General features: G+C 38.1%; 1 protein-coding gene across 4 annotated transcripts in view; it reads left to right on the top strand.

Moving 5' to 3' along the window:
* The window catches only part of SMG1 (SMG1 nonsense mediated mRNA decay associated PI3K related kinase), a 137836-nt gene that overhangs the window by 49427 nt on the left and 73824 nt on the right, over window positions 1-14585 (top strand). For 2 of the 4 annotated variants that reach the window (XM_078440084.2, XM_078440083.2), the window contains 2 exons: window positions 11095-11152; window positions 14302-14465. In XM_078440084.2, the coding sequence (XP_078296210.1) occupies window positions 11139-11152; window positions 14302-14465 (178 nt within the window). In that variant the 5' untranslated portion in view covers window positions 11095-11138. The remainder of the gene's footprint in view (window positions 1-11094; window positions 11153-14301; window positions 14466-14585) is intronic. The other 2 variants (XM_078440082.2, XM_078440081.2) reach the window with 1 other exon arrangement.

Raw genomic sequence — 14585 nt, forward strand, 5'->3', positions numbered from 1 at the left:
TTTTTAAAGATGGTCGCACACATTTTTACATTAATAAAACACTGCCTTTTTCTTGATTGTAGAGTCCCATTCTGGTTTCCAGACTCTTCCTTTTAGGATTTCTATAGTATTTAACACTTAGTGATTCTTCTCTAACCTTCTCTGTCTTAATGGGCTATATGTTTGGCATTTAACTGGAGAGCCCTGGGGGTGTGGGTGAAGAGGTGGACATGTTTCTTTGTAGACTTTCAGTTTTTTTGTCCTTCCTCTGCTAGGGAGGTCATGGAGTGAGAGATTTCCTTTCAATGTTGGCAATTTCCCAGGCTGAATGGGATGTTTCTAAAGTACTTCCAGGACTTGCTGACAAAAGGGGAAGATAAGCGATACAAATGGGAGCTGAGGCAGGGTTTCTTTTTAAGGCAGTCAGCCAGCGTTGGTTAAAAATAAAGGCCAAGAGAAAGTGAGTTAAATTACCTTGGTGCGTTAGATTCATGAGCCTTTAGGTGAGCTATTATTTAGCATAAACAAAGTTATTTCTGTTAAATACTGAACCCTAAATTCACATTTGTGTTGGAGGTTAAAAGCATACCGGATTTTATAACTGCCACTATTCTTTAATACCTGGTTAGGTATGAATTTATGCCAGATGAGGTAAAGAACCTTAGAATACTTAAATTAGCAGTGGATTTCTCATGTTTTTGTCTCAGCCGATGATTTTCTGATTTTATCAGCCTTAATGGTTTGACTCTTTAATTTTTTCCTGCTTTCTCAGTGGTCAGTTAATAAGAATTTAGCCACAATTCTGAATGGTATCAAAATGGGTAGACACTAAAATATTAAGAATTTATGGTGCATTTCCTTCCTTCCTTCCTTCCTTCCTTCCTTCCTTCCTTCCTTCCTTCCTTGTGCATTTCATTCTTAAAAAACTAGAGTGCTATAGGGACTATCTCAGGTATTTCTCAGGCATTGATAAAGAATGAAATTGCTATTTTGTTAGAAATTTAGAAACTTTTTTTTTTAACTAATGTAGGTAACATGTCTTTTACTGATATAAATGCTGTTGTTTCTTTCTGTACCTTGGCTAGGTTAATCCTTTCTGAGCTCTAAGTTCCTGTTCTTAGACCTGATTAATTAATTCAGACACTAACAGTCTTTGGTTTCTTTGGAAAGCACAGTGACTTAAAGCTGGTGCCATATTTTGCTTTTCCATTTAGATTGGCTAAATATGGGTAGGCAATATAAGACCTGAAATACTAAAGTATTAAGAATAAATCAACAGTCTTTTCCTTATCTTTTGTATCTTCACTGTAAAGAACTGTTGCCTTTAAAGTCAGATTTATTGGGGTGATTGGGTGGCTCAGTCGGTTAAGCATCTGATTCTTGGTTTTCGGCTCAGGTCTTGATCTCATGGGTCATGGGTTGGAGCCTCACATCTGGCTCTGGGCTGACAGCGTGGGTCCTGCTTGGGATTTATCTCTTTCTCTTCCGTGCCCTTCCCCCACTTGTGCACTCGCTCTCTCTCAAACAACAACAAAAAATAATAAATCAATGTTAAAATAAAGTCAGATTTGGGGCACCTGGGTGGCTCAGTTGGTTAAGCATCCGACTTTGGCTCAGGTCCTGGTCTCACTGTTCGTGGGTTGGAGCCCTGTGTTGGGCTCTATGCTGACAGAGCCTGGAGACTGCTTTGGATTCTGTGTCTCCCTCTTTCTCTGTCCCTCCTTCCACTTGTGCTCTCTCTCTCTCCCTCTCAAAAATAGAGTAACACATTAAAAAAATTTTTTTTAAATAAAAAAATAAAGTCAGATTTATTGAGGTGCCTGGGTGGCTCAGTCGGTTGAACGTCCGAGTCTTGATTTCAGCTCAAGTCATGATCGTAGGGTCGTGATATTGAGCCCCACATTAGGCTCTGCGCTGAGTATGGAGCCTGCATAAGATTTTCTTTCTCCCTCTGCCCCATCCCCTGCTTGTGTACTTTCTTTGTTTCAAAAAAAAAAAAAAAAAAAAGATTTATTGAGGTACAATTTACAAGCTGAATAGTTCTTTGAGTTTTGATAAATACATGTAATATTGTAAACGTGTCCACCATAGTTAAGCTGTAGAATCGTTCCATCATCCTGCAACATTTCCTTGTGCCCTTGTCAGGCCTGCTTTCTGTCCTTGCTAACTAACCTCTGGTCTGTTTCTTCTTTTAATTTTATCTTTTCAGGAATGCCATATATATTTTTTTAAAGATTTTAAAATTATTATTATTATTCTTAAGTCATCTCTACACACAACGTGGTGCTCAAATTCACAACCCTAAGATCAAGAGTTGCATGGTTCAGTGACTGAGCCAGCCAGGTACCCCAAGAATGTCATAAATTTAAAAAAAAATTGTGGTAAAATGGACATGAAGTTTACTATTTTACAGTCCAGTGTGCTGAGTACAGTTGACCTAACACCCCTACACACACACACACACACACACACACACACACACACGAAAATCTGCATATAACTTCCCTGAAACTTAACTACTAATAGGCAGCTGTTGACTGAAAGCCTCATAATAACATAGTCAATTAACACATATCTTGTGTGTTTTGTGTATTACTGTATTCTTACAATAAAATAAGCTAGGGAAAAGAAAATATTAAGATCATATGGAAGGCATTTATAGTACTGTACTGTATGTATTGAAAAAAAATCCACATGTAAGTGTAAGTGGACTGGTGCAGTTCAAACCCGTGTTGTTCAAGAGCCAACTGTACATTCATGATACTGTGCAACGATCACTACTGTCTAGTTCCAGAACTTTTCATCACCCCAAACAGAACCCCGGTACCCTTTAAGCAGTCACTTCCCATTCTGCCCTCCTCTTAGCTCCTCGCAACCACATATCTACTTTGTGGATTTGCCTAGTCTGGATATTTTATATAAATGTAATCATACAATATGTAGCCTTTTGTTCTGGCCTCTTAGCATAATGTTTCAGGGTTCATCAGTGTTGTGGTAGGTGTCAGTACTTCATTCCTTTTTATGGAATCTTTTCTTTTTTTGTAAGTTTATTTATTTTGAGAGAGAGTGAGCAGGGAAAGGGCAGAGAGAGAGGGAGGTAGAGAATCCCAAGCAGGTCAGCATGGAGCTGGATGAAGGCCTCAGTCCTGTGACCCGTGAGATCGTGACCTGAGCTGAAATCAAGAGTCGGATGCTTAACCCTCTGAGCCACCCAGGCACTCCCTTTTTATGGAATCTTATGTGGGATTTATAATCTTCCACTGTCTGCATATACTGTGGGTTGGTTTTTTTTTTTTAATGTTTATTTTTGAAAGAGAGGCAGAGCGCTACTGGGAGAGGGGCGCTTAACCGCTGAGCCACCCAGACACCCCTATACCATGTTTTTTAAATCCATTCGTCCTTTGAAGGACTTTTGGGTTTCCACCTTCCTTTAGGTTATTGTGAATAGTGTTGTGGTGAACATTCATGTACAAGTTTTTGTGAGAAAATCTGTTTTCAGCTCTTAGGGTATATGTCTAAGAGTGGATTTGTTGGGTCAAAAGGTAATTTTTTGTTTAACTTCTTGAGGAATTGCCAAATTGTTTTCTAAAGTGGTTTTTACCATTTTACATTCCCATCATTTATGTATGAGGGTTCCATTTTTTCAATATGTTTGCAACACGACTTATTTATTTTTTTAAATTATGGTTAGCCTAGTGGGTGTGATTTCTTAATTGTGGTTTTGACTTACATTTTCTTAATCACTAATGATGTTGAGCAATTTTTCATGTGCTTTTTGGCTATCTTTATCTTTGGAAAAATGCAGTTACTCAAAATTTTAGCCCATTTAAAAATTGGATTGTTTATGTTTTTGTTTAGTTATAATAATTTTTTATATATTTTGTTATAGTATATATTTTTTAATGTTTATTCTTAAGAGAGAGACCACGAGCAGGGAAAGGCAGAGAGAGAGAGGGAGACACAGAATCTGAAGCAGGCTTCAGGCTTTGAGCTGTCAGCACAGAGCCCAACACAGGGCTCAAACCCACGAACTGTGATATCGTGACCTGATCTGAAGTTGGATGCTCAACCAACTGAGCCACCGAACCACCCCAAGAATTTTTTATGTATTTTGGATATTAGACTTTGATGAGATACATGATTGCAAACAATTTTGCTAATTTTGTGAGTTGTCTTTTCACTCTCTTGATAGTGTCCTTTGATGTGACAAAAATAAATAAGGTGTTAAAAGTGCATATTAAGTAGGTAAAAAAATTCAGAATTCATTTACATATATGGCTGAAGCAAGCCTGAATCTATTTTTGGTGGCTTTTTGTGTTTATAAGTTTCTCTTAAGATCATATGCATAGATCAGGTTTTAGTTATGGAAGTTTAACTTAAGATATAAATTTTTACTTAATTTAAATAATTGTAATGGAGTTTGAACCAAGGTATTCATCTAGTCTGTACTCCTGTGCCGCAACCACTATATTTTTCTCTTTTCCCTATGAAAGTGTGTGGTATAAGATAGTACCCTCTGCTCACATCTCAAACAAGCGAGCAAATTGAAGCTAGTATATAACTAAAGTGCAAACTAATGTGGTGCACACTTTGAGAGTTTGAAGAAGGAGTTGAATATTGGGATTGTTTCTGAAATCACAGAGCATTTTATACTCCTAATTGGAACTTCTACTGACTTTACAGTTCTTTTGTTTCTAGATTATAAATTCTTATAGGGTTGGAACCATCTTAGTTTGCCTTTTAGAGTCATTAGCTCTTAGTTAATGCTCTTGTACTAAATGATCAAGAAAAGACTGATTTTAATAGAATGCTCTGGAGAGGAAGTATGGGTTGAAGAAAAGTTAGTGTTGGTTTAGGTTAGGGAACTGTATTCCACGGTTGAGAGAAAGGCCTTAGTTATGACAGTAAGCAATCGTTTAGTCAACAGGTAATTTATATGCCATCTAGGCAGTGGGAATATATGATAAGCAACACGGACAGTCCCCTGCCCTTCTGGTATTTTCAGACTCTGGCAGAATACATTTAAATACACTTCTCAAAAGGAATTATTAGGTTCCCTGGTAGCACTTATATAGCAGGGACTATTAGCCAGACTTAGGGGAGTCAGAAACTTTTCAAAGTAAAGCTGAAGCTTGGAGGATAAAGATAAATTGGCTAGGGTCACCAAGGGGTGAGCACAAAGCTGTTCCAGGCAGACTGGCTGAGCAAGGTGATTTTTTTTTCCTCTGGGTGTGAAAGATTAGGATGGATGGACATGGAGTATAAAAGGGGTGGTTGGTAGAGATATAGCTAAAAAGGGAAGTAAGGTACATAGGATAAGGGCAGTGAGAAGATATCAGATTTGTGTTTTATAACAATAATGTTGGAATGTGGAGGTGAGATGGAGATGAGCATTGGAAGTGGGAGACATACTGTCTGGCTGATCAAATAGTGCCATTTATTAGAAAATAGTTGTTAGATGATGGTACCATTTATTAAAATGGGGATTCCAGGAGGAAAGGAGACAGTTGCATTTGAGGCATTAGAACATTGAGATTGTTTTTTTTTTTTAATATATTTTTTAAAATGTTTATTTTATTTTTTGATAGCTCAAGCAAGGGAGGGGGAGAGAGAGAGACAGAGACAGAGGATATGAAGCAGGCTGTCTGCTGACAACAGCCTGATGCGAGGCATGAACTCACAAACCACAAGATCACAACCTGAGCCTAAGTCAGATGCTTAACCGACTGAGCCACCTAGGTGCCCCGAGATTGTTTTTTAAACAGTTGGGTACATGGGGCGCCTGGATGGCTCAGTCACTTGAGCATCCGACTTCGGCTCAGGTCATGATCTCGAGGTCTGTGAGCTCGAGCCCCATGTCCGGTTCTGTGCTGACGGCTCAGAGCCTGGAGCCTGCTTCGGATTCTCTGTCTCCCTCTCTCTCTGCCCCTCCCCTGTTCATGCTCTGTCTCTCTCTCTCTGTCAAAAATAAATAAACATTAAAAAAAATTTTAAACAGTTGGGTACATAGATCTAGATCTCAGTGTGGACATCAGTGATGGAGGCCTAGATTTAAGAGTTCTTGTCAAACACTGGTAAATATTGCCATCGGTATGGATTGAGTGAGAGAACACAAAGTGAGATGAATAGAGGGCCTAAGGTCAGGCTTTGAGAAACCTTAAGATTTAGTGGCTTGGTAGAGAAGGCTGAACAAGCCCTCAGAGGTTCCTAAGAAAGTAGAACCAGGTAGGAAGAAATAGAGAGTATAATGTCCCATAAGCCAAAGGAAGAGAAGAATCTGGTTACTTTGAATTCTCGGGATCTGAGTGCCCAGGGTTATTGTAGGAATTTTAAAAAGAAGTTTTCATTCAGCCCACCTCTTCTCTGCAAGACACCTTTCTGGGGGCCACAACCTGCTTAACTCCACTTAGCAGCCCTGTGAAAGCCTCTGAGGAGTAAGATAAAGCCTGAGCTATCTTGGGTTTAGCATCCTGGAAGTCATAGTTGGTTTGGCCAAAAGTGATGGGGCAGAAATTGAATCATTGTGGGTTGAGGTGCCAGTAGAGGTGAAGAAACAGGGCGGGAAATAGAGACAACTCTTAGTTTGCAGAAAGTGAAGGCAGATTGTTTGGTGGTGTCAGGTGGGATGGATGGAGCTTTTCTGTTTGTTTTGTATTATTTGTTAAACATATTTTTGTATTTTTAAGTGAGAGACATTAGAAAACTTTACATGTGTAGAGAGAAGATTCCATTGTTCAGTGGGAAAGGTAGATTCCACAGGATAAAGGGTATTTGCAAAGTTACGAGAAGGTGGAAGTAGATGGATCCTAATCAAGGCCTAGAATTGGGTGTCGATGTGTTATGGTATCTTTTTTTTCTTGGTGAAGTAAAGTGTGCACGTGGGCGCGCGCGCGTGTGTGTGTGTGTGTGTGTGTGTGTAGGAGGTTTAGGAGAGCAATTTGGAATCCAAAGGGAATGGGGAGGTCTGGAAAGTGCACATAGAGAATGGGAGATGAACATCAGAGGACCTGGGAGTGTGCTGATGACTTAGGGATGATGGGTAATTGATAATTGGGTTATTCAGGGTTGGGGTTTTAACAGATCGGTGTGAGGAAAATATTAAGGGAGGTTAAGGTGACTGGCAAGAGTGTTGTTGAAATGATAGACCGTGTTTGTCCAGTACCCTTGGAACGTTCTCCAGAATAGACCATATACTGGGACACAAATCAGCCCTAAGTAAGTACAAAAAGATCGAGATCATACCGTGCATATTTTCAGACCACAGCACTATGAAACTTGAAATCACAAGAAAAAATTTGGAAAGGTAACCAATACTTGGAGACTGAAGAACATCCTACTAAAGAATGAATGGACCAACCAAGAAGTGAAAGAGGAAATTAAAAAGTATATAGAAGTCAATGAAAATGGTAACACCACAACCCAAAACCTCTGGGACACAGCAAAGGTGGTCATAAGAGGAAAGTATATATATAGCAATCCAGACCTTCCTAAAGAAGGAAGAAAGATCTCAGATATACAACCTAACCTTACGCCTTAAGGAGCTGGAAAAAGAACAGCAAATAAAACTCAAAACCAGCAGAAGACAGGAGATAATAAAGATTAGAGCAGAAATTAATGCTATTAAAACCAAAAAAACCAGAACAGATTAATGAAACCAGAAGCTGGTTCTTTGAAAGAATTAACAAAATTGATGAACCACTAGCCAGTTTGATCAAAAAGAAAAAGGAAAGGACCCAAATAAATAAAATCAAGAATGAAAGAAGAGAGATCACAACCAACACAGCAGAAGTAAAAACAATAATAAGTGAAATGATAGACCATGAAATCTAAGGTGAAAGAAGGAAGTGAAGGAGGAAGAAAGTACTTGGACTAGGAGAAAGTAGAAAGTCAGTGGAATTAAAGTTGCGTAAAAAAACTTGAGAGTGGTATTGAGAAAGAGTGTGAATAGACAATTGTCCAAAGTAAGTCATCAGGGGATGTTGAGCAAGATGATCTGAAAAGAGATTATGGCATTTTAGAGACAAATAGGCCACAGGTGGCAGCTCCTACTTTGGTAGGAACGGTTTCATTGGAGTGCTCAGGGGGGAACCCAGGTTACAGTGAATTGAAAGGTGAGTGAAGATAAGGAAGATAAATTTTTCTCAAGAGTTTTAGCTGTGAAGAGTCCAGACAATTAGAAGGAGAAAGGAAATTAAGATTTTTTTTTTTTAATGTAGGCTCCCCGCCCCGATGTGGGATTTGAACATCCCACAAGATCTAGAGTTTAACATCCCTAAGATCTAGAGTTGCATGCTCTACTGAGGGAGCTAGCCAGATGCCCCAAGATTTTGATTTTTGTTGTTGTTAAAAGAAAGACTTGAGGATGCTCATGTGTTGGTGATATGATGAGCAGTAGGGAAGTGGGAGTCCACAGCATACCTCAGAAAATAGGGGGAATGTGTGGATCCAGAAGGTTACTGTAGATATTGTTCATTATGTGAGGGTGATGGGAAGAAAGGCTGTGTGTGAAGATATGGGTGAATTTGTGGATTTGCTGGAAGGAAGTTGGCAAGCACTGATGGAGTGCTGAAGAACTTGAAAGTTTGTACAGAGTTTGAGGTCTTGCTCTGTCTTTTACCAGATGTGCAACTTTCGGTCAGTTATGGAACCTTAGTTACCTCATCTGTAAGAGGGGAACTTACTATCTTTAGTAATGAGTTAATCATAACAATGGTAATAAGATTATGTTAAAGATTAAATGAAATACTAGATACATGCAAACTGCTGATCTAAGTTGCCTACCAGCTGTGGTAGGAGCTCAAAACTGTTAGCCCTTACTATTGAGAGTGCTGTAGAATGGCTTGTATTTTGCATGAAGCAGGAATCTGCAAGGTTGTGTATTGGAAGAGCTCTGGGGAAAGGAGGAAGGTGCAGGAAGCTTGAAAACTGTTTGGGGAAGGAGAGAACCCTGATTAGGGAAACATGGGCAGTGTTGAAGACCTAGTTGTAGTCTGGGAACTACCTGGGGGTGCTCTGTTGATCAGTCTTTACACTGAGGACAATTGTGCCCATGAAGCAAAGGATAAAATCTGATGTGGTGCCCTTTTAGAGTTGCTTTGTCCCTTCTGGTTAATTTGGTTAGAGGTCTGTCAATAGAGGGTGTTTGAGATGCCTTGGAAGGGAAATTATGCTGAAGTCAAATCTTTACTATGTTTTCTTAAGATGGTATTAAAAAATAAAATTCACAATCTAGGATTTTGGGTTACAGTATATTCAGTGATTTTAAATACAGATGCAGAATGAGAAGGAGCAATGTCCATAAGACCACTCTTACTTCTGATACCATTTCCAAGTTCATGGGTCCCAAAGGCTACTCTTAGGTTGGTTAAGTCACCAGAAGGACTACTGAACTCGCTGAAAGCTGTTATACTCATGGTTACAGTTTATTACAGGTGAAAGACTCAGATTAAAATCAGCTACTGGTAAAGGCCTATATACATCAGTCCAGGAAAGTTACGAATGTGGACCTTCCAATTGTCCTTTCCTTGTGGAGTTGTGAGCACAGTATTACTTTCTTGGTGTTGATGTGTGACAGATAGTATGCAGAGTATTACCAACCGTGGAAGCTCACGCCAGCATTGGTGTCTAGAGTTTTTTATTTGGACTCCATACATAATCAGTTGCCCACATGCAGAAACTTAGTTTCCAGACCTTCTGGAGGTTGAGTGATCCATGTGACTCAAAGCCCCCTCACCCTCATAAGTCACATTGTTATACTTTCTCGTGTGTCCCAAAGCCTCCAGGTGAACAAGGACACTTTTACTAGGCACGACATTCCAAGACTTTAGAGATTACCTTCTAGAGGTTGAGGGGAAAGGCCAGACCTATATTGGGCAAAGTGAAATTATTTATAATTTTACAAAAATAAATATATTTTTATATTTTGAGTCTTCAGTGGCTATTTAGTTGAGAGTTTGGTGATTAAAAATGAGTAACAAAGAATTCATTAATAGATAATTAAGATTTGGTGTTATAGATAATATAAGAAATTCTATTAACTGTTAATATTTCAGTGTTGCCAAACTTAAGTCAACTCAGAATTTCGGCATGCTGGTTCAGTTCTGTTTTTACTAAGTTTGAATTATTTTATCTTGTGGGAAGAGTTTCAAAGAATGAAGTCGTGAGCCTCCCAAATGAATTTTGTAGCCATCGACATATTTTAGAGCATAGTTTCACCTTGTCTTGTATCCCTCATGAAAGCATGTCTGAATCCAGGTGAGTAACAGGCATCATAGGGATAACCTTGAATTTATTTGTAAAAGATAAATCATTTTCAAGTGTATTAACTTTCACTAACAATGAACTCCCAGCATATTCTACAGCTACTTTATGACAGTGACACTATCTTTGCGCACCATTGCTTTAGGGAATAAATGCATTCCCACCTCATTGGCTTAAGTGCAAATCTCATTTCCTGGTTGATATCCATTACAAATTAGATCTCACTGTGAGAGCAAAATCCTTCCATAAGCCTACTTAAAAACAACTTGAAGCAATATGATGCTTATTCCAGTGGCACCACTAGGTGTGGTGTTTGCATCAAGTCATTTTGGGGTGCTTTTGGGAAATGCTTCATGATAGGGAATTCCCTGACTTCATACTTTGAGAGTGGTGCTTTTTCCCCCCTCCCTTTGGTTGCTTTTTAGTGCTTACAAGAACTGGATAAGACCACATGTAGCCAGGAGATACTATCCCCTAGCACATGCTGGATTGTTGATGTGAGGTCTGAGGATGTGCGTCATTCAAAATGAATGACCTCTCAGATTTATTACTTTTTCTGTATGTTGAGAATAGTTGACGAAATGAGCGGTAACAAGATTTGCATGTGATTTGTATGTTATAGTTAACATTTAAATTCTCTTATGTAACTAAAAAGTTTTTGGTATCCACCTTAAGCTTCTCTGTCTTCTAAGGCATAGAGCGGCTTTCCATCTCAGTTTTTGCTTCAGCATATGAACCCTAGAGGGCCATAGTACAACTAAAAGCACCTAACCCATGAGTGATATTTGCTTCATGTTTGAACAACAAATGTTTTAACCCACTGTCTTCACTAATATTGTAACTACTGTCTTACAGATTGACTTGATGCAAAACATCACAAAGGCTCCATATTATACAGTATGCGATTTTTGAGGTATGAGCTTTAGAAACTTACCTCTCATGTGGCATGTACATCAGGCTTTAACTTCAGTTTAATGATTTGGGGGAAATTTATGCATTTCTTTTTTTTTTTTTTTTTCTCTCTCTCTCTCTCCATAATATTTTTAGAGTATTAAAGGGGCTGTGGAGGTATTTTTGGATCCTTGCTTGTATGATTCTTAGTTTTAACAGATACATTTTCTCTTATCACTAAACTGAGACACTAATGCTGGCAGATGATAGCTTTTTCAGCTCTTATAACTGGCTTAACATTTATGCCTGCCTCTTTGAATTCAAATCTGTATTTTATGCCTTTGATTCCTTCATTTTAAGTGCTCATTTCCGTTCGTTAACAGTTTTCTATTTATTGGACTGGGTGGTCTTGTTGGTGCTAACAGCTGGATACTGACTTTTTTTTTTGAGACCTAAGCAGTCTAGATATTAAAAAATAGACATTTCATATAAATGCTGAGCCATTTTGTGCTTTGGGGTTCAAACTACCTATAACTTGAATTCTGGTTGGAAATGTTTTGATCAGTTTGTATTAAAAGAACTTGGCAACTAGTGAGTTTTTAGACAGTTCTGAGACAGTAGTTCCACCCCAGTGAATTTTTTTGTTCTATTCTGAAAACCCAGACTCCCAGTGGGGGATGGGGGTGGGATACTTGGTGTTCATAACTCATGGGATTTTAAAACTTGTATTTCTAATAAATTGGGAAGTTGTTCCTTTTTTCTTTTTTCTTTTTTCTTTTTTCTTTTTCAGTTTAGTTTGAAATAAAATGCTTTGTGGGTAGAAATGGATTTGTTGGTAGCAGATTGCTTAATTTGTTCCATGAAGAATTTAAAATCGGCTGCTATATATTGGATGTGAAAGCTTGTTTAATTGTATTCCTGTGCTCTTGAACTAATGTATGATTTGTTTGTTAGACTGGAAATCTTGAGTTTATTTAGTGTTATGGTCTTAATAACTTTGAGCATTCCCTGCAAGCTAAGCATGTCTTACGAATCCATTATCTTATTTAAGCCTCGCAACAACTTTACACATTAGATAGGTATTATCTCCATTTTATGCAAGAAACAGTTGAGGCTTAGAGACTAAGTACCTTATGCACAGTCCCACTTACCTTTTCAGTGTGGAGCCGGGATTTGAGCCCAGATCTTTTTTTTTTAATTCATATTCTCTGCTGCCTTATGTTTACTGCTGTCACCAGAAAAGTGATACACATACTTAACTCTTAATGGTAAAAGTAGTATATGTAATATATAAACATAATTTAAGCAGGAAATTCAGATATTTAAATATTGGTAGATTTTTGTTATCTTGCTAACATCTTACTTTTCCAGATTGTGCTAGGTGCCATGTGTATAGTACGAGTTCAAAATCTGTCCGAAAAGCTCTTAAGCTCTCTTTTATTTTTCAATTCCCTTTCAGAAATTTATGGTATGTAATGGTTTATTATAGGTACGCACTCAGTGTGCTATTTTTAGAAACACGGGGGATGCCATTACATTCGTTTTAAAAAGCTCTCATGCTCCATTTTGTGTTAATGGTATTTGAATGCTTACAGATTTAGTATGCTTAGAAAAAAAATCCTCATACATTTTTTTTCTTGAAATTCCATAGATTTTATTTTTCCACATCTTGGAAGTACTGAGCCTTGTCGACAAGTGAACCCTGAATGTTTGAAGAAGATACTCCATTATGGAGCCTTAGTTATTGTAGTAGGCTAAGGTTACGAAATTTTATCACGTTTCAGATTAACAGACCTTAGGAATAATTTAGATTTGTGTCACTTATCCAAGTTTCATTGGACCTATTGTTTGCATTCTGTATTAACAGTGGTTTAAATATAGATCAGGGTGTTTAAGCTTATTCAGAGTTGCATGATTAGTATTTTTATGGGTGGGGGGTGGAGAAAAGATGATAAATTGAAATATATACACAAACACTGAAGTCACTTTTATATACGAGGGAAGAGCCATGGGGGTTGAGAAATAGGTTAGTTACTGCTCTTGGCCAGTATCCTTAAGTTTCCCAAATAATTGTGGGTTCAGAAGGTGTTTTTAGTACATATCATAAAAGTGATTATTTGTAAGAAGGTTATTCCTTTCAGAAGTAGTATCAATAGGACAGGAGCTTCTTTCTTAGTATTTTCATATGCTGTTGTAGAGTAGTGTGGTCTTATTTCTTGATGCTTTAGGATTGATGGCTGGAGGAATAAGGCTCATGAGAAATCATGAAACACAGCTCCCTACTTTACAGATGAGGACACTGAGGCATAGAGCTGATCCTTACGTAAGGATAAGGACTACTCTTACCCTGGCCTGCACTACTTGTTTATTAATGTCTAAGTATCAGTGATTATTCTAGACAGTACTTGACTTTTAAGTAGATTATGGACTGCAGCCTTCTAATTCAGCTTCATTGGATTACTGATACCTTATTTTTATTTTTCTCACTCTTTATAATTTTAATAGGTAGTCTCTAGAGTTCAGGAGTCTTCAGTGAAGTCTCCAGTATGTTAAAATAATCTTATTTTCTGGGTAATGTTTTCTTATATCCTATCGAGCTTGCTTTCAAATATCATTCTATAATTACTTTCCCACCAAATAATCAAGTTAGGAATTCAGGGGAGAGAGAGAGGGAATGTCACATTGCCCTTGCCTGATATATTGCCTGTGCTTTTTATTTTTACGACTGGGAAGATGGTAATTTTTCCACTGATTAACCATTCCTAGGAGGAGAGCTTAGGAAGAATTCCTTTTATCACATCATGTGAAGAGAATCGTAGACCAGGGTAACCAACTGTCTTAGTTTGCCTTGAACTGAGGGGATTCCTCAGACACGAGATTTCACTGCTAAAATCGTTAACTCTCAAGCACAGCAGGATGAGTTGGTCACTCTAATCCTGGTAGTTATGTGTGTGTCTGAATGGGTCTATAAAATAGAAGGGGCTGAAAGCTAGCATTTCATTCATTGATAATCCTTTCCCCGTTGAAAGATTCATTTGAAATTGGAGTGCTTATTTATAATAGTAATGAAAAAAATTAGAATGGTAGGAGAGGCTTGAATGAAAAGATGTATGATTTGGGCTATTAAAATATTTGTTTAAAGTTTAATCTCATGCTCTTCTCTCTTTACAGAACTGACAGTGCATCAGCCGACCCAGATACATTAAAATATTCTTCATCCAGAGATAGGGGTGGGCCTTCTTCTTATGGACTGCAACCTTCCAATTCAGCTGTGGTGTCTCGGCAAAGGCACGATGATACCAGAGTTCACACTGACATTCAGAATGACGAAAAGGGTATATATGCTTTCTTACTGTTAGAGGCATGTTTTTTTTTGTTTGTTTGGTTTTTAACCTACCAGCCTTCCTCTTGCTCCCTCTTTCCCTCTTTCTTTCTCCCCTACTTTTTTCTTTTAA

Source organism: Panthera onca, chromosome E3, assembly GCF_046562875.1.
Source record: "Panthera onca isolate mPanOnc1 chromosome E3, mPanOnc1 haplotype 2, whole genome shotgun sequence".
In the NCBI taxonomy this organism is placed as follows: Eukaryota; Metazoa; Chordata; class Mammalia; order Carnivora; family Felidae; genus Panthera; species Panthera onca.